Genomic DNA, 18,596 nt, shown 5'->3' with positions numbered 1-18,596 from the left:
ATTTACATTTTCCCATAGAAATGAAACAAGTCTGTTTGGCTGTTTGTAGCTCCGCCCCTTTTCTGAATTTGAACCCCAGTCGCCCAATGATCAACTGTATCAGGCTTGAGGCTTCTGCTATTAACAGTGTAAGAATGGCAACAGTTTAAATATTCCCCTTGAAAACCAACTGTGCGAAGTTTAAGAACCCTGCCATTAGCAGTGTAAGAATGGTGCAGATTACATTTTCACAGTCAAATGTGTTTTTGGCTCTGCACATTTTTTGTAACCGTGACACACAGTCACGGTTCCTTGTATAAAAAAATGTGTGGATGAAAGCAGTTTATCCAGCAAAGAAATCTGATTGGCTGTTTGTGGCTCCACCCCACCTTAGTGAATTGGAACCTCAGTCACCCAATGACCGGCTGTAGCAGGTTTGAGGCCTATGCCATAAGCAGTGTAAGAATGGCAGCAATTTAAATATTCCCCTTGAAAACAAATAGGTAAATTTTAATTGGCTGTTGTAGGCTCCACCCTCTTTCCTGAACATTAATCTCAGTCACCAAGTGACAAGTGGCTAAAATATGACTGCCCACTTTCACTGAATTTTTTGTCACGGTCACCAAGTGACACTGACCAACTGTGCCAAGCTTGGGGACTCTGGCTTTATTACTGTGCGAATGGCAACCCAGGTGTGTGTGTGTGTGTGTGTGGTCAAGGCATTTTCGAGTGATGGCGGCACATACATACATACACACACACACACACACACATATCAGATTTTATATATATATATATATATATATATATATATAGTTTTATTTGATCATATTTTTTCTGTGGTGGGTCTTTATATATATATTTATATATATAGTTTTATTTGATCATATTTTTTCGGTGGTGGGTCTTCTGTGACTACAGGCTCTTTAGATGTAAAGCTGGCCCCGTCGTCGCCATTAAAGGCATAAACACCTAAAAAATCAGTTCATCAGGAACTTAAAGATTTATTAGGTAACTTGCCTCTTAAATGTGATCCACTTTGAAAAATCAGTGCAGGAAGTGATCATTTAACATGACTGAACTGGCAAGTAGAATAGCAAGATCATCTTATTCTGCTGCCCTGTACTCTGTTGCACAGAATACACTGAACAGTTCTTATCAACTAACTTTGCCTTGGGAGAGTTCACAATCTCATGTATTCATAGTCATAGTCTATATCCTTGCCATAGTCTAGTTTTGGACCTACCAGTACATTTTGTGGATATAAAATTAAACAGGAATGCAGCAAGGAAACCCATGCAAACACAGAGTGAACTTTGAAATCCCATTCAAATAGGTCCTGGCTGAGATTGAAACCTGGAATTCTATGGTTGCAAGTTAAGAGTGCTAGCTATTTAGCAGCTACACTGCCAATATATAATTACAGTCCTGGTATGAGCTAGCATGCTTTCCATTTTTTCTATTCTGGATGTATAGCTAAGCTTAGTAACCGAACACTATAAATTTTTATAGTCTTTCTGTGATGGACTGAGTCAGACTTCATCTATACATGGTTTATTCTCTTTCTGATACCTGAGTGGTTGTGAAACTTTAATGTGATTGTTAAACACTTTTGGAAAGGTGTGCAAAAAGATCACTAGGCAATTACTCATGTTTAGAAACACAATAATCATAAAGTGCGAGAATAGTTGCCAGTGAGAAAGTCTAATACACAAGCCTGGATTTGTATCCCTTAAAGGACCACTATCGCGAAAAATTAGGCAGTTAAAATCTGATAGAACCGACAAGTTTTGGCCCAGTCCATTTCCTCATGGGGGTTCTGAGGGTTTTCTTTGTTTTCAACAGCATTTCCTGAGCAGCAGTTGCAAAGTCTAACTGACAAAATAGTGTGCAAGTGATTAGGGAGGCTGGCTGGTATCTTACTATTTTGGCAGTTAAACTGCTTTTCAGGAAATGCTGTTGAACACAAAGAAAACCCTCAGAACCCCCATGAGGAAATGGACTGGACCAAAACCTGTCGGTTCTGTCAGATTTTAACTGCCTACTTTGTTTGCAATAGTGGTCCTTTAAAGGAGTTCTTTCGCGAAAAAAGTAGGCAGTTAAAAAATGTGACAGATGACAGGTTTTGGGCCAGTCCATCTTTTTTAAGCTGGCCACTAACTGTCCAATTTCTAGTGAAAAATCGTTCGAGCGATCAGAAATTCTGATCGGATTTGTTGTAAATAATCTCCATTGGTGGACACAATCGATTATGAACGAGTGAAAAAAATGTCGTCCGAATGAATTTTCGTCGAATGAAAATTTGGATTTTCTTGGTGGTCGTAATAGATAGGAAGCAATGATTGGTTATTTGATGGTGTAGTGAACGATTTTTCGTCCGATCAGAATTTCTGATCGCTCAAACGATTTTTCGCTAGAAATTGGACAGTTAGTGGCCAGCTTAAGGGTTATTCTCAGGGCTTTTCTTTGTTTTCAACAGCATTTCCTGAACAACAGTTGCAAAATTTAACTGACATAATAGTGTGCAAGTGATTAGGGAGGCCGGCTGGTATCTTGCTATTTTGGCAGTTAAACTGTTGTTCAGGAAATGCTGTTGAAAACAAAGAAAGCCCTGAGAATCCCCCTTAAAAAGATGGACTGGCCCAAAACCTGTCATCTGTCACGTTTTTTAACTGCCTACTTTTTTCGCGAAAGAACCCCTTTAAAGCAAAAGTAAGGATTGCAAGAAAAACCCTATTCTCAATTATTAATATAAATACACATGCTTATCTCAGCATGCAATAGTTGCCTTTTTACCACCTTATCCCCCCTGCAGCTTGGTACTGCCCAGCACAGCTGAGCAATGTCAGCTGAGCAGATAAGTTTGGGGTTCCATTGTCTGAACAATACTGTCTCATAGGTTTCTTACCATTGTTTGGAAACCGGAAACGATGTAAAAAAAAATAATAATAAAAAAAAAGACTTACTGGTAGTTACTTACCTAAGAACAGGGAATGCTCTGCATCCCACAAGACCTTCCTGGTCCTCTTTCTATGCTCATGCTCCACCACTGTCCACTATTCCTTCAAGACTCCTCGGTAAGCTTTTGAGGGCGCTCACATCCCCGAGTTGTTCCAGAGACCGGTACATCCATTCTATGTATGCGTGAGCCAGAACTCACACGTGGGCAGTGTAGATCCACTTGTCTTCAGAAATACTCGGGGATGCGAGTACTTCTGAAGCCTGCAAAAGGTGTCCCAATGAGATATTCGACTGAGCTGGTCAAATAAATTCATCAGGGGACAGCGGTGGAACGAGAAGGCTCTATCGATCTTAGAGCCTTTCCTCTTCTTAGGTAAGTATCTAAGTCCTTTTTTTAAAGTTGCTTCAGGGTCTTGTCTGCATTCAGGTAACAAGGTGGTGGTAGAAGGAATATTCCCCAAAGAGTCATGACCAATAAGGGCCTAAGCCCACTGACGCAGTTGCATCGCTTCTGTCCGCTTTTCAGCATCTCTAACATTGATGTTTAACTGCTCAGGCCCTGATAAAACCTGACAGGAGTTCAGACCAATCCCTTCCCTATACAATTAAAAAAAAATCCTGCTACGTAATAAGGCCTCTTGAACACTACATGCGATTCCGATTTGCGATTTTGACACGATATTACATGCAATTTCGATTTGCGATTTTTAATCGGTACTGCATGCTGCGTTTTTTCTGTGATTTTTCTTTTGAGGGCATCCAGGGAAAATCGGAATCGCAAATCGGATTTGCAGTGTGCGGGGGCCTCAAGTGAAGTTTGATATGCACTGAACAGTTGGTAATCGGTAAGTTGAGTATAATTTGGAGATGTAATTGATTTCGGATGAATAGATCGATGATCGCTGTGTATGTACAGTTGAAGAGCATAGACGGCAACCAAAACTTTGCAACTGTTCAGCTCCTACTCACCAAACTGCAGTCCCTTTGAGGTGATTCGTATCCTGCAGCCTGGGTTTGGGGTGGATGATTTTGATGTCACCAATGGCAGAAGCAGTAAAAGTAGGTACACTGTCACAGCCATTCTTCTGTACAGACTGAAAGATATGAACACACAGGAAAGGATATTGGCACCTTTGGAGCAAATTATACAGTGTAGGATGTCAATGGAATAAGAGTAAATCCCTTAATCATGTTAATAATCAGTCTCACCTTGGGTTAACTTTAAAGAAAGGTTGCAGTGTAGTAAAGAAAAGATAACTGAAAAGAAAAGAAGAAGGCTCTGTCATCATTCACCAGTTTGGTGACTTGTAAACCAAACTCTTCTGTTGCCAAAACCGTGACAATTGTTAGTGATCTGCAAAACATCTAATATCTTCACCGACAGGGAGGGAATGAAATTAAGCCAATCATAGCCTTTACCTGTTGGCTAGTGGAAATTTGCATGTTAAGAGAATTTATAGTTTATTTCTACTAACCACAGTAAGGCCCGGTTCACATTAGCGTTAAAAAGCAGACCATAAGCGTAACGGAATAGATACTGTACAAACGGAACAGATGCAAATGGATCCAATGTTAACCTATGGAACCGTTCACATGCATCCGTTCGTATGGATCCATTATGTACGTTCCGCTGAACGGAATGCAACTTTGCTGCAGTACCAAATTTTCCGGACCACTCACCCCAGTGGACCAGAAATGGAAGCTAAAGCACTGCATTTGGAGCAATGAGAGAACAGAACGTTTCTTCACACTAGTGAAAAACGGACCATTCTAGGACCAAAATCCACTGGGGGTGGGGGTCTAGTGGGATGTGTAGAACCCTCCACTCGGGGAGGGGGTCTAGGGGGGATGTGGAGACTGGGGATGATAGACTCTTGATAGGGAGGGAGGAAGGGAGAGAGGGAGGGTTTCTTACCCAGGCTTCCGTCTCTTCCTCTTGTGTTTCACGACCCGTATTGTGACTACCACGCTTCCTGGTAGTCATGTGACGCAAGGGGAAGAGACGGAAGCCTGGGGAAGACCGGAGTGGCAACAGAGTGAAAACTGATCTGATCGACTGGTGATCTGATCCATTTTCACAGATCCGTTTGCCAGTGTGGACCAAACCATACAGATCCAGTGAAGTGTAGACCGGAATCACTTTACCAGATCAGTTTGGCTTTAAAACACAGTGTGAACCTGGCCTAAGGGCTGGGTTACACTGAGTCAGTTGCTGTCAGCTATGACGCAATGCACAACTGATGCATAACTGAGGTAAAGGAGTTTTCCATGTTTCCCTATGGGTAAGTTTACATCTATGCTGTACAACTGAAAGCTTTTTCACAACTGCTTGCAGCTTTTTTGTGTGCATTGTGGACCCAATAACAACAGATGAAAGGAAATGAAAACAAACAGCAACTGTCGAACAACTGATTCACTTAAAATGTATCAGTTGTTATTAGTTGCCAGTATAAACCCAGCCTTCGTAAATAAACTAGATATGCTAAAAAAACTGCCAAAAATTCAGTTTAACATCCCCCTTATATAGTAGCCTGCTAAGGAGGATGTTAATACACAATGGAGCAGTTGGGAGCAAGCAAGGTATAATTTCCCAATTTGTTAAATTTAATCTATTTAAAATTTAAGGTGAACCAGAACTGCGTCAAATTATTTAAAATAAACATATGATGTACCTGCAAATTAATATTAAATAGTTACCTCGCCGTCAGTCCCTCTCAGAAGCTCACCATTTTCTTCTATCTATTCTTTCTAGTTCTGAAAATTTTTTGTTAGAACTGAAATATCAGTTTTGTCAGTTATAGATCAGTTTCTATCAGTTATAACTGAAAGGACAACTGATGTGCAAGGTAATGTCCATGTTTCCCTATGGCTCAAGTGGGCGATATTACAGTTTAACAGTGTGCTGACCTGGAAACTGTTACAGGTTCAATGTCATTTTTAAAATGGAGGAAGGAGAATTCCGTGGACAAACAGGACACAGGAGAGGAGAAAGAGATTGACGAGATTGAGGTAAGTATGACGTGTGTATGTTTATTTTGACTTTTAGTTTTCAGTTCAGGTTTTCTTTGAGCCCAGCAAAATGCTATTTATCATTTCATGTTAGGTTTTACAGTTTCCATTTAAGCTCAGATGTTTAGAGCTCAGCATGAAATGACTCAGTGCTTTTGATCAGATACTGCTTAATGTTCCATAACAGCCAGACTGTTTTCCTGTCATCCCAGCATTACAACACGTGAGGACAAGAACAAGCGCTAGGCACTGGGCCTCCCATGCTCCTGGCCTCACGTTTTCCACAAATGCACATTCAGCAGATGTGGTCAGATTATATACAGTAAATAAGTATCATTAACAGATGTTAGACTCTTATGATCTGATGTTACCCCTTGTAAAAACATGGTTGCACAATAACCACATTTAAAATGATGAATTTTACGCTCACCCATTTGTTTTTCTTATAACAGTTTGCAGATGAGGGTGTACAAAGTCTACTAAGGTGCAATTCCACTCCAAGGCTCAGTGGTATAATGTGAGGTTTATAAAATGCAGCATGACACACATACAGATGTTAACATAGTCTAGTTACACCCCTGTTATTATAGCAATACAAAATACATTTGGGCAGTTGCAGCCCGGCGGGAACTGGCTACACCCAGGGTACACCAATTCTCTACACACGCCAAGCTTCTTGTAGACCTTTTTTTTTTAATGCTTTCATGTAGGATAAGAATAGAAGGTGGGTGCGGACTGTGGACATACACCACAATTAAACCAAATGTACGTTTTTATTTTAGCCAGGAGAATTTTACCCCCCATGTTATATATACTTAAAAATATCTCTCAGAGAATGTTGGATGTACTGTAGTTATATACACACACACACAATTAAAAAAAGAAAACTATACTGGTGGACATTTAGTCTTATGTGATTCCTTTTCTGGAGTGTTTACAAGTTTCCAAACTGTATTATATTATTTTATTATACAATAAAATCTCGTTATAGTAAACTCCAAGGGACCAGGAAAAGTGGTTTACTATATTAGAAGTCTACTGTATCAGAATTTGTCCCAGCATGCTCTGGTACATTATCTGCTGCAAAGGACCAACTCTGTCCTCCCATTGGAGGTACAGTACAAGCACTTGCACATTTGGTGAACTACAAAGTTAAGTATACCTTAGGGCTGCATAGCCAGGCTGGACACATTTCTGGTACAGTATCCAGGGCTCCTTAAATATTGCAGCTTTCACTGAACAGAGGCAGCCACTTGCTTCCTGTGAGTGGCTTTGATACCCCAGAGGGTGCTGCGCATGTCCTGCAAAATGTTCTGCTCACACTTGAGCCAATCATGAAGCCTGTCTTCAAAATGCAGCCAATCATGGTAAGCCACTTGCATCTGTAATGCAAGTGGCTCTGATACCTCTGCTGGGGGGACTTAGCACTCTCCTCTCCACTCTCCATAGTTTTGCAGCGAGTAGGCCTGCTCTGATCTGTACTACAAATGCTCCATGCGCTACCAGGAGTATCATTGATAGCAAAGGAAGAGACACCCGGGAGTGCGTACAATCCAATCATGATGTCGCTACTGCCCCTCCGCATCAACTTCCATTGATATTTCAGATTCAGGAGGCACTGCGACGTAATAACTGTTTCATTTATAAGGAACAGTCACATTGCATAAACATAATGTAAGTATGAACAACTTGCTGTTTATGGAGTGGCTGCATCTCTAAAAAGGCTACTAAGCATTGATAGGAGGGAAGTGATGCGGGCCGGTAGCGTCGATACGGAGGAGGCGGGGGAGCGGCGCTGACTGACCGCGCATAGGTAAACATTGTGCTGGCGACGCGCTGCGTGTCGCCAGCACTGCGGGGGGTATAGCGGGGTGCAGGGGGGACATGGGGCAACAGAGGCTGGTCTTAGTGTGCACAACCAGCCTCTGTGCCACAGTAACATAATTAAATCCCACCTCGGGTTCTCTTTAAAATCTGTTTCTAATAAAGCAAGACCATATGTAGCAGGGGCATAACTATAAATAATGGGGCTTGCTATCTAAATTTTGCTGAGACCTCCTCTTCCCTGCATCCACACAGCTTTCCCCAGTGGTACCACCATGGCAAAGGGTGCGATCTGCCAGGGGTCACAAAACAAATGTGGCCACAACAACATGGAGGAAGGTGGTCTCTGGAAGGAGGGTAAGATGCTAAGGCCACCAGATAAGCACTCCCACTAAGTAAACAGATAAGTAAACAGATAAGCACTCCCACTACTTAAAGAGAATCTGTATTGTTAAAATCGCACAAAAGTAAACATACCAGTGCGTTAGGGGACATCTCCTATCCCCCTCTGTCACAATTTTGCCACTCCCCGCTGCATTAAAAGTGGTTAAAAACTGTTTTAAAAAGTTTGTTTATAAACAAACAAAATGGCCACCAAAACAGAAAGTAGGTTGATGTACAGTATAATACATCCATACACAAGCAGGCTGTATACAGCCTTCCTTTTGAATCTCAAGAGATCATTTGTGTGTTTCTTTCCCCCTTCAGCTCTCATCCACTGAAGTGTCGGGCTGTTTCTTCCCGCAGAGTGCAAACAGCTCTGCCCGTATGTAATTCCTCAGTATGTGAAAGCCCAGCCAGCTCAAAGGATGATTTATCCAGCTTGTAAAAGATAATAGAGCAGAGAGAAGCTGCCCTAATCTAAATAACACACAGGCAGTGTGCAGAAAGGGGCCTGGAGGGGGGAGATGCATCACAGAACCACAACACTGAAGAACTTGGCAGCCTTCCAGACACAGGGCGACAAGTCCGACAGGGGAGAGATAAGCTAATTTATTACAGAGATGGTAATAGAAGAAAGTGCTGCAGTAAGCCAGAGCACATTAGAATAGGTATAGGAACTTGTAGGATGGTAGAAAACAGGATTACATTTTTGTTACGGAGTCTCTTTAAGAAACCCTCCACATTGTTTGAAATGCATTTTTGCTTTGTTTAGCTCTTCTAGAATGGCAAGAAATATTGTTTTAGACTGAGATCTCAATAGTTGAGCCCCTTTTTTGTGCACCAGTAAGTCTTACTAACATTCTTGGCCCTCAGACTACAGTCCCAATGTATGCACCAAGACCGCTATGTTCCAATATATCTTGTTATGATGTGCATTTTATAGGTTTTGTTATATTTTTCTAAAAAACAGAAGTTTGCCTTCTTAAAACAGAAGGTATTTGTGATTATTCAGGTTGGAGCGAGCTCCGAGGTGTCCCACAATGCATCACTGCTGAATATTCCAAACATCTCTTTGTTGTCCCTGATAGCTAAACATACCTCCAGAACTGCTGGAACGCAATGATGTGTCAGCTTGGTAATATTACAGAGCCAAACTAATCCAACATGCATACAGTTTCGGATTGGTTGACCATCATCTGTGCATGGCATGTCATGGATTAATATGGCTCTACTTTTCTACTAATAAAGAATCCTTAAAAAAAAAAAAAAGTCCGATATTAAAAAAAAACAAAAAAAAAACTGGCAGTGTTAAAGGAGGTATCACAAATACATGCAGTATTTCCATCAATAAGAAAGTTCTGCTTCTCCATTTCCTGCTGAGCTTGACATTTAAATAAATTATCTTCCTCTGCCTGGTACAGAGATATTATGCAACACAGCAGCTTTAGAACTTATTGTAGTGAATAGTAAATATTTTTGTACTGTGTGCCTTTTTTAATCCAGCAGGAAGAGTCACATACAATGTGTTTGGTGTTCACAGCTGCAGATAGTATCTTAGAAAGGAACTTCATGTTTTGTCCGTGCAGTCAAAACATGCTGAGAAGTATTGTACCGCATTTCATTTAAGGCTTACTTTTTAAAATAAAACACACTTTGTCAGATGAACGGCCAATTTCTTACAGTCGGTAATGTCCCCAAAAACATAAAATGCCTTACGTATCTATAGTTATATGAGCATATATACTTCAAGATGTATACAGACAGAGGTGGCATTGAATTTGCCATCTAGAAAAAGATACATAGTTACATAGATATTTGGGTTGAAAAAAGACATACGTCCATTGAGTTCAACCAGAAAATAGAGATTGCTCCCTCACATATCCCTGTTGATCCAGAAGAAGGTGAAAACCCTTTACAAGGCATGGTCCAATTAGCCCGAAAAGGGAAAAAAATCCTTCCCAACTTCAGATGGCAATCAGATAAATACCCTGGATCAACACTACTGGGCATTACCTAGTAATTATAGCCATGGATGTCTTTCAACGCATGGAAAGCATTTAAGCCCCTTTTAAATGCAGGTATAGAGTTTGCCATAACTACTTCCTCTGGCAATGCATTCCACATCTTAATCACTCTTGCTGTAAACAATCCTTTCCTAAATAAATGTCTAAAACGTTTTTCCTCCATGCACAGATCATGTCCTCTAGTCCTTTGAGAAGGCCTAGGGACAAAAAGCTCATCTGCCAAGCTTTTTTATTGCCCTCTGATGTATTTATACATGTTAATTAGATCCCCTCTATGGCATCTTTTCTCCAGACTAAATAAACCCAGTTTATCTAACCTTTCTTGGTAAGTGAGACCTTCCATTCCCTAAATTTTGTTGCTCGTCTCTGCATCTGCTCTAAAAACTGCAATATCTTTCCTGTAATGTGGTGCCCAGAATTGAATTCCATATTTCAGATGTGGCCTTACTAGAGATTTAAACAGGGGCATTATTATGCTAGCATTGAGTTTTTATTTCCCTTTTAATGCATGCCAAAACTTTATTAGCTTTAGCTGCAGCGGCTTGGCATTGAATACGATTATTTAAGTTGTTGTCAATGAGTACTCCTAAGTCTTTCTCCAAGTTTGATTTCCCCATCTGTATCCCGTTTATATTGTATGGTGCTAGACCATTGGTATGACCAAAATACATGACTTTACATTTTTAACATTGAATTTCATCTGCCATTTATACCCATATAGCCATCCTATCCAGATCCTATTGCAATATGTCACTATCTTCCTGAGAGTTGATGATTCTGCACAATTTTGTATCATCTGCAAAAATAGCAACATTGCTTTCTACTGCATCTACTAGATCATTAATAAATAAATTGAAGAGCACTGGACCCAGTACTGACCCCTGTGGGACCCCACTGCTAACAGTCACCCATTTTGAATAAGATCCATTGACCACAACTCTTTATTTTCTGTCCATTAGCCAGTTCCCTATCCATGCACAAAGACTCTTCCCCAGTCCTTGCATCCTCAACTTTTGCACCAGACTTTTGTGGGGAACAGTATCGAAGGCCTTTGCAAAGTCCAAGTATATCACATCTACAGCATTCCCGATATCCACATTAGCGTTCACTACCTCATAAAAGCTGAGCATGTTAGTCAAACAGGACCTGTCTTTAGTAAACCAATCATGATGCTGAGAAATAAGATTATTTTATACTATGAAGTCTTTTATAGTATCTCTTAGTAACTCCTCAAATAGTTTGCACACAACTGATGTTAAGCTTACAGGTCTATAATTTCCCAGATCTGATTTTTTTCCCTTCTTAAATAATGGGAAGACGTGGGCTGTACGCCAATCTACTGGAACTCTGCCAGTTGAGAGTAACAAAAGATAAGATAAAGGGGTTTATCCATAACTGAACTTAATCCCCTTAAGACCCGAGGATGTATGCCATCCGGGCCAGGTGCCTTGTTTATTTTTAATTTATTTAGTCTTGCCTTCACTGCTTTGTGCATTAAGTATTTAATATTACAATTGGAAGATATAGAAGAGACTCTTCTGCATCTGTAATTTGCAACAGTGATGTTTCCCTTGTGAAGACAGAAGCAAAGAAAGCATTTATTAATAATGCATTACCTTGGTCATCCACCATTGTGTTCCCACCCTCATCCTTTAGGAGTCCAATACAGTCAACATTTCTTTTTTTAGAGTTGATGTACTTGTAAAACTTCTTTGGTTTAATTTGATATCCCAAGCGATTTGATTTTCAGCTTCAATCTTTCCCAACCTAATATTTTTTTTATTGCTCTCCTAGTAATATACTGGCATTCAATTTGAATCTCGCTGTATAAGAAATGTTTCATAATAACTGGCCCCCTTTTTTGCTGAAAACTTGCTACTTATCATGATGGTACTCTTTCAAATTCTCTTAAATTCCTGAGCCCCTTCCCATCTTTCTGACAAATGCTATAGTTAACTCATCTAGTTTGTCTCAAAATAATTTCAGAAATTGAATGAGGATAATTTGCAAGAAACATAACAATCTGTGCATAATATTCAAGTTGAGAATATTTTCTTCAGGCCACGTTCACAGTGCATTGCTGTGTAACAGCCGCTTTGTAATGAGGTTTACTGCACTGCAAAGCACCACCTATATGAAGCGTTCACAGTGCAGTGGGTGCTTTGCAGTATAACGGGTTGCGGTATGCTAGCTCACTGCATGCACTGTGTTACATTTATTAGGATTTTAATGTCAATAACACAATCTTCAAAAGAATTCTCCATTTTATAGGTAGCTAGTGGAGTGAGTGAAGGATCTGTGTTATGTGGCAATGGCGGGGTTAAATTGTTAACAGCCTTACAGTGGCATTCTGTACTAATTGCAGGCAGTGCAGGTCTTTGTTTGGAAGGCCTGCATAGAGAACACTGCAACCATGATGTGATGAACACATGAACTAGGGTTGGAAGATCTGCTGGAGGCAGGAGGCGCTTAATTTTTGCGATGTTCCTTAGGTGGAACAAAGGAATGTTTCACAACAGCTGAGATGTGATTCCTGAAGCTTAATTCCCCATCAATCAGTAACAATAACAATAATATTTCTATAGCGCTTTTCTCCCTGGGGACTCAAAGTGCTGTGACCCTGCATTATGAAGTCTCAAAGGCTAGGGAAAAGAGGTCAGTTTTTAGCCTTTTTTAAAGCTGTCCAGAGAAGGAGCCTCTCGTACTGATTGTGGAAGTGAGTTCCATAGAGTAGGGGCTGCATAGGAAAAGGGACGGGCACCAAATGTTAAGTGTATCCTGGGAATAACCAGCTTCATCTTGTTGGCAGGGTGGAGGGTGCGTGGAGGGGCATAAAGTGTGCACACAAAGTCTGAGTTATTCAAGTTTGAACTATCTATCCTTAATGGTGCTGGCTGAGACTGGAACTGCTTTGCTGTTGAGCGAAGTTTTCTGATAACAAGAACCTCAGTTTTGTCAGCATTTAGTTTTAGCAAGTTATCATTCATCCATTCCAGAAGCTCAGCTAAGGATGTGTTTATTTGGGGTGCAGGGTCAGTGATGCCAAGTTTAAATGATAAAAATAGCTGAGTGTCCTCAGCATAGCAGTGGTATATCAGGCCAAGTTTTTGTACGATTTTTTCCCAGTGGTAACATGTATATGGTGAACAGCAAAGGGAATAGTATCGTGCTCTGGGGTAAATCATATTTTAGTGGTACAGGGTTAAATAGAACAGTGCCCAAGGGTACCCTTTGTCTTATGCCAGCCAAGAAGGTGTTAAACCACTGGAGAACTATGTCATCTATTCCACAGTACTCTTGTAGCCTGTTAAGAAAGATTTCATGATCAACTGTGTGTCAAAAGCTGCTGATAGGTGCATCAAAATCAGGATGGAACATTGGCCTCTGTCTCTTGCCATGAGCAGATCGTTGCAGATCTGGGTGAGGGCTGTTTCACTGCTGTGATGTTTTTGAAGCCAGATTGAAGAGGGTCAAGGATGCTGTTTCTTGATAGTCTGGCTTCAAGTTAGAGATAAGAGAGCCTTTTCATTAATTTTCCCCAGAAAGGGGAGGTTGTAGGTCTGTAGCGGTTTAGAGCATCTGGGTGTAAGTATGGTTTACGAGTAATGGTCTGATGACTGCTTCTTTCAACATATGGGAAACCTCCCTGCTTTTAAAGAACACTTGACTGGTTTGTGGAATGCTGGACTAAATAGCTCAGGGCATTTCTACAAGAACTAAGTTGGGCCAGGATGCAGGCAGTCTGGCGAAGGTTTAAAAAGGATATCTATGATACCTTTTTCAGAAATTACCTTGAAATCAGATCATGAGGGCAGACTATTTTTGCAGATATTTGGCTCTGCATAGGTTTCCGGTATGTGAATTGAAAGGCAGATCATATGGAGGAGATTTTGTTTGAGAAGTGAGCAAACTCACACTCAGGTCCTGTCCTGTGGTTTGCAAAGCTTGTCAACAGTGTGCAGAAAAGCTGGGCAGGTCTGTTGGCTGCACTTGCAATCTCCTGAGACAGGAATAAGGACATTTTTCCTTTTTAATCAGTATTTGATATTTTTTAGGAGATCAATTAGGTAACATTTGTCTTCAGAGGACTAATGTTTGCACCACGGTCATTCCTTTAGTTCCTTTACAGAGGTAACAAACCAGCTAGTGTGATGTAAGGATTTGGAACATTTAATGCGTAAGGGAGCTATGGAGTCAAAAGCCAGTGAGAAAGTGGTTATATTAACCTCCCTGGCTGTAACCTTGACCTAAGCTTGGGGTAGGAAAAAATAGCCCAGAGCGGTAAGCCCAAGCTCAGGTCGGGGTAAAGAATTTCCTGATTTACATACTGTTTTGGAGTCCCATGCGCGATCCTCTACCTGGATTTTGACTACTCTCTGTCTGCCGCCTGCACCCACCTCTACCTGGATTTTAACTACTCTCTGCCTGCCTTGTTTGTACCGTTTCACATTTTTTTCAGTTTATTCATAAATTGAATTCAACAAATTTGTGTTCTAGTCTCTTATTTATATGCAGATAATCTACCAGGCCTTTATTCTAACATATTTTGGTGAGTTATGACTTAAGAATTGGAGGCCTAAAATGTTTTGGAAAAAAACATACCGCTTTTGACTCATAACTCCAGACAGAAATGCACTGCCAGGGAGGTTAAAGGACCATGGAGTCAAGACCTAAACTGTGATCCATCAGTCCATCAATTTTGAGGTTGTTCTGAATGACAAACCTTTCAAGGAACAATATTTTATTAGTTCTATCACTTGGGGCCAAATCCTATTCAAGGTGATAAGTAGCTTGCAGATGCGAGCTACTTATCACCTTGCCATCGCGCGAGGATTACCGGCAAATCCTATTGCCCATATCCTTCGCGCGATGGCCGATCGTTAGGGAGCATTACTCAGGCGAAAGCCTGAGCGATGCTCCCATTTACCGAGCGATGGGGAGTGAGGTTTACGCTGTGGTGCTGTCCATCAGCACCACGGCCTCATTCCCCACACATGCGCACTCGCCCGCCTAACATCCGCCGCTGCATCTGGGGGTCTCCTTTAATAAGGAGACCCCCAGAGCTCCCCGTCGGGTCGCCGCACACTTTAGAAGCCCCTGCGCAGCTCTGCAAAGGTTCCCCTTCATACGTACCGCCGCCGATCACCCGCCGCCTCTCGCCGCAAAATCCGTCGTGTAATTACAGTGTATCTAACACTGTAATTACTGTGCGCATAGAAGGAGCCCGGGCAAAGTATCTTTGAATCTGCAGCCGGGCTCCCCATTGGTCCGCTGTCTGAGCCATTTTATTGGCTCATGACATGATAAGGATAATTGGATTCCGTGGTAAGAACACGCTGGGCGATTATATCGCCCAAGCGAGTTCTTTTCCGCCTGGGGGGGTCTAAAGTTTAATTAGATTAGGCGATGCCCCCATCGCCTAAGTTAAGAACTCGCCAGTGCTTAGCGCTGGCGAGTTCAGCAATAGAATATGGCCCTTGGTGTTTTACAGCTGTAAGGGAGAAGTGGATGGTGTGGTGGTCTGACCAAATTACTAGATCAATTGCCACATTGGCTATTAAAGGTTCTGAATGGCATATGCAGTCAAAAAAGAGTGGCCTTTTCGTGGGTAGGGAGGTTGATGGCTTGAGAGAAGCCCATTTCATTCATAGAAAGTAGCCAGAAACCGCCCTGGCTCTGGCACTTTGCCGCTCCACAGCATAACGGCTCACATCGGAGCCGGCTCAAGCATTAAAGTTACTGGCAAGTCCAGTGAAGGGAGATGAGGACAGCACAACTGACCAAAGGCCAGTCCCTGGCTTAAGAGAGAAAAAGCTTGAGTACTGAAATTCCTATACGGGCGTTCCAGCAAATAAATTCAAGGTTAGAATAAATCTTCTACAGAGTGTGCTCTTTTTCTTTTATTTTACAGTGCACCTCACATTAACATCAAGCTACATTAACATAGCCTAATCCAAGCAATCATTGCACCAGTAACATTTAAGGCCTGTACACACACCTGACTAAGGCGACCGATAATGATCGGCTCAACCAACAGGCAGGCGTGTGTACAGCGGCCCCCGACCCCCAAGCAATCCGCCCAGTGGACCATCAACTCACAACTGTGAAAGCTGATTGTCTGCACCGTTCCCCTATCCATTCTGTGATGTGCACTCCGTGGTCCCCCCACCCCTCGGATAGCTACAGAACGTGTTGTCAGCTACATAGTTGACACGCATCTGTACAGGCCGGCCAGCGATGTCGCACAAGGGGATCAGGTCCTGATCCTCGATGGGCAACATAAGCCAAGAGATGTGTACGCACCTGTTAAGCTTGGAGGGTGTATTCTCCACAGTCAGCATGCAACACATAAGCTGACGTGAAGGAGGTACACACACCAGCACAAGGGATCAGGATATCCCCAGTTTAGTGGAGGAGAGGACTGACTCCAATAGGAGATTGTGGTGCACAGAGCCGGTGCAGATCCGAACAGCCACAAACAACACTTTCGTAATAACGTCTCAGCGCAAAGTAGCGCTGAGCGCATAAACCAGGACTGAGGAGATCGGGACAGGTAGACAGAATGAACGCTTGCTTAACTAGCCACTACTTAGTGACAGCAAGCATCCACAATAAGACAGACTGGAATGAGGCAGCCAATGCGTTTGCAGCGATGGCGTGCCTCACAAAGACAGGACAAGATAGTCAGGAAATAGCAGGATCAAGATAGATGAACGTAACACAGACAAATATACAATAAGTATGTTTTCCTAGCGTATTACAATTACAGCTATCAATGAAACTATTTGTAACGTCTGACTAACATATGTATATATCGGCAATGAACCGATATATGACATAAGCAGGAACACTGACTAGCACTGGAGCAATACAGGGAACAGGACTCAGAAGGATTCGCTATCTCTTCGCAGAGATGAACGCAATCCACAAACGGTAACAGGACAGGATTCAGAAGGATTCGTTATCTCCTCGCAGAGATGAACGCAATCCACAAACAGGACCAGGAGCAGGATACTAGCTCAGCACGGGTGCTCACGATACGCACAAACTACCAAAACGTGCTGGAAGGCTGACTAACTGAACACAGGAAATAAACAGTTTGTGTACGTATATATCAGCGACACTGATGTATCAACGTAACACGAATACAAGGAAAATAACAAAATGCGCAAGTATGCGTATATATTGGCGATGAACCAATATATGACACAAGACAAGCAGAGTAACAACTTCTAGAACAAGAGCAGAATTAGGAGAACTCGCTGACGCCTTCGCAAGAGTCAACGCAGTCCACACGGACTAGGAACGAGGTGGGGCACGAGCAGAGTAACAGACAGAATCTGAGACTATGGTAGCCCATCAAGCATTGCAGGAAGCAGTTCTTTATACTGAGGTCATCCAATGGGAGCAGACCTGCAGATTCCCACACAAGTGAATGGTAATTAATCACAGGCTGACAGCAGGAAAAGGCAGACAATGATATGCAGCCTGCAGGAAAGGGATTGCCCCTCCATTGCAGCAGACCATGTTTGTTTACACAAAAGCATATTAAACTGTCATTAACTTCAGAGCGACAGCAGATGGAATCAGCAACTAGTTTAAGTGCAAACCAAACTATGCAAGAAAATGCATGTAATGACATCAGAACTGCTTGGGTTGCAATACCACTGCAGCCAGCAGTAAACGCTGCAGACATGATCATAACATTACCCCCCCCCTTAAAAGCGGATACCAGACGCTTTTCAAAACTGAAATTCCCAACAAAACAATCTGACTGATAATTCATGATGACCGGGACAGCCCGGCAAGACCAAATTCCAGAATCAGTCCCCACAAGACTGGACCCATCAGAACCAGAACCTACAGACCCATGCCCGTCAGCACTACAAGCCTCAGTGTGATACCCATCAGAACCATGACTTCCAGAAAAAAGCCCCCAGAAACTCTCTGAGCGATACCCACCGCCTTCCAGGGACTGTCCAAAAACGCCAAAGCCTTTGCAATGCCCACCGGAACTGTCCTTACCAACACAAAACCCACTGTTGAACCAGTCCAAGGTACCAGGACAAGTTTCCTCAGAGATCTCCCAGAACACTTGGAAGCTCCAAAGAGATCCCCACAGGTCAGAACGCCCCTTAGGCTCATATGGAGAACTATCAAGAACCCCTATGGAACCCAGGGCAACTCTAGAGTCAGGGTCACAAGGACAAACATCAAGATCAGGGCTTTTAGGGACCAGAACCATCTCCGGGCATGCAGGCCAACCGGCAACATCAGAACATGTCTCCACTAGGGAAGCGTGTGAGCACGCTAACACAGACACACTTGGGCACTCTGGCATACGAAGCACATCTGGGCACACCGGCACAAGAGAGACTTCTGGGCATGTCAAGGAACTGCGAACCTCAAAGTCAG

The 18,596-nt window shown here is 42.3% G+C and overlaps 1 protein-coding gene across 4 annotated transcripts in view; it reads right to left on the bottom strand.

The window, feature by feature from the left end:
- The window catches only part of PLTP (phospholipid transfer protein), a 201,344-nt gene that overhangs the window by 73,227 nt on the left and 109,521 nt on the right, over positions 1-18,596 (bottom strand). For all 4 annotated transcript variants that reach the window (XM_068263967.1, XM_068263970.1, XM_068263969.1 and 1 more), the window contains one exon: positions 3,910-4,034. In XM_068263967.1, the coding sequence (XP_068120068.1) occupies positions 3,910-4,021 (112 nt within the window). In that variant the 5' untranslated portion in view covers positions 4,022-4,034. The remainder of the gene's footprint in view (positions 1-3,909; positions 4,035-18,596) is intronic.

This window comes from Hyperolius riggenbachi, chromosome 12 (genome assembly GCF_040937935.1).
Source record: "Hyperolius riggenbachi isolate aHypRig1 chromosome 12, aHypRig1.pri, whole genome shotgun sequence".
Lineage (NCBI taxonomy): Eukaryota > Metazoa > Chordata > Amphibia > Anura > Hyperoliidae > Hyperolius > Hyperolius riggenbachi.
The sequence above is the reverse complement of the archived record's forward strand: the minus strand, read 5'-3'. Positions and strand labels throughout refer to the sequence as shown.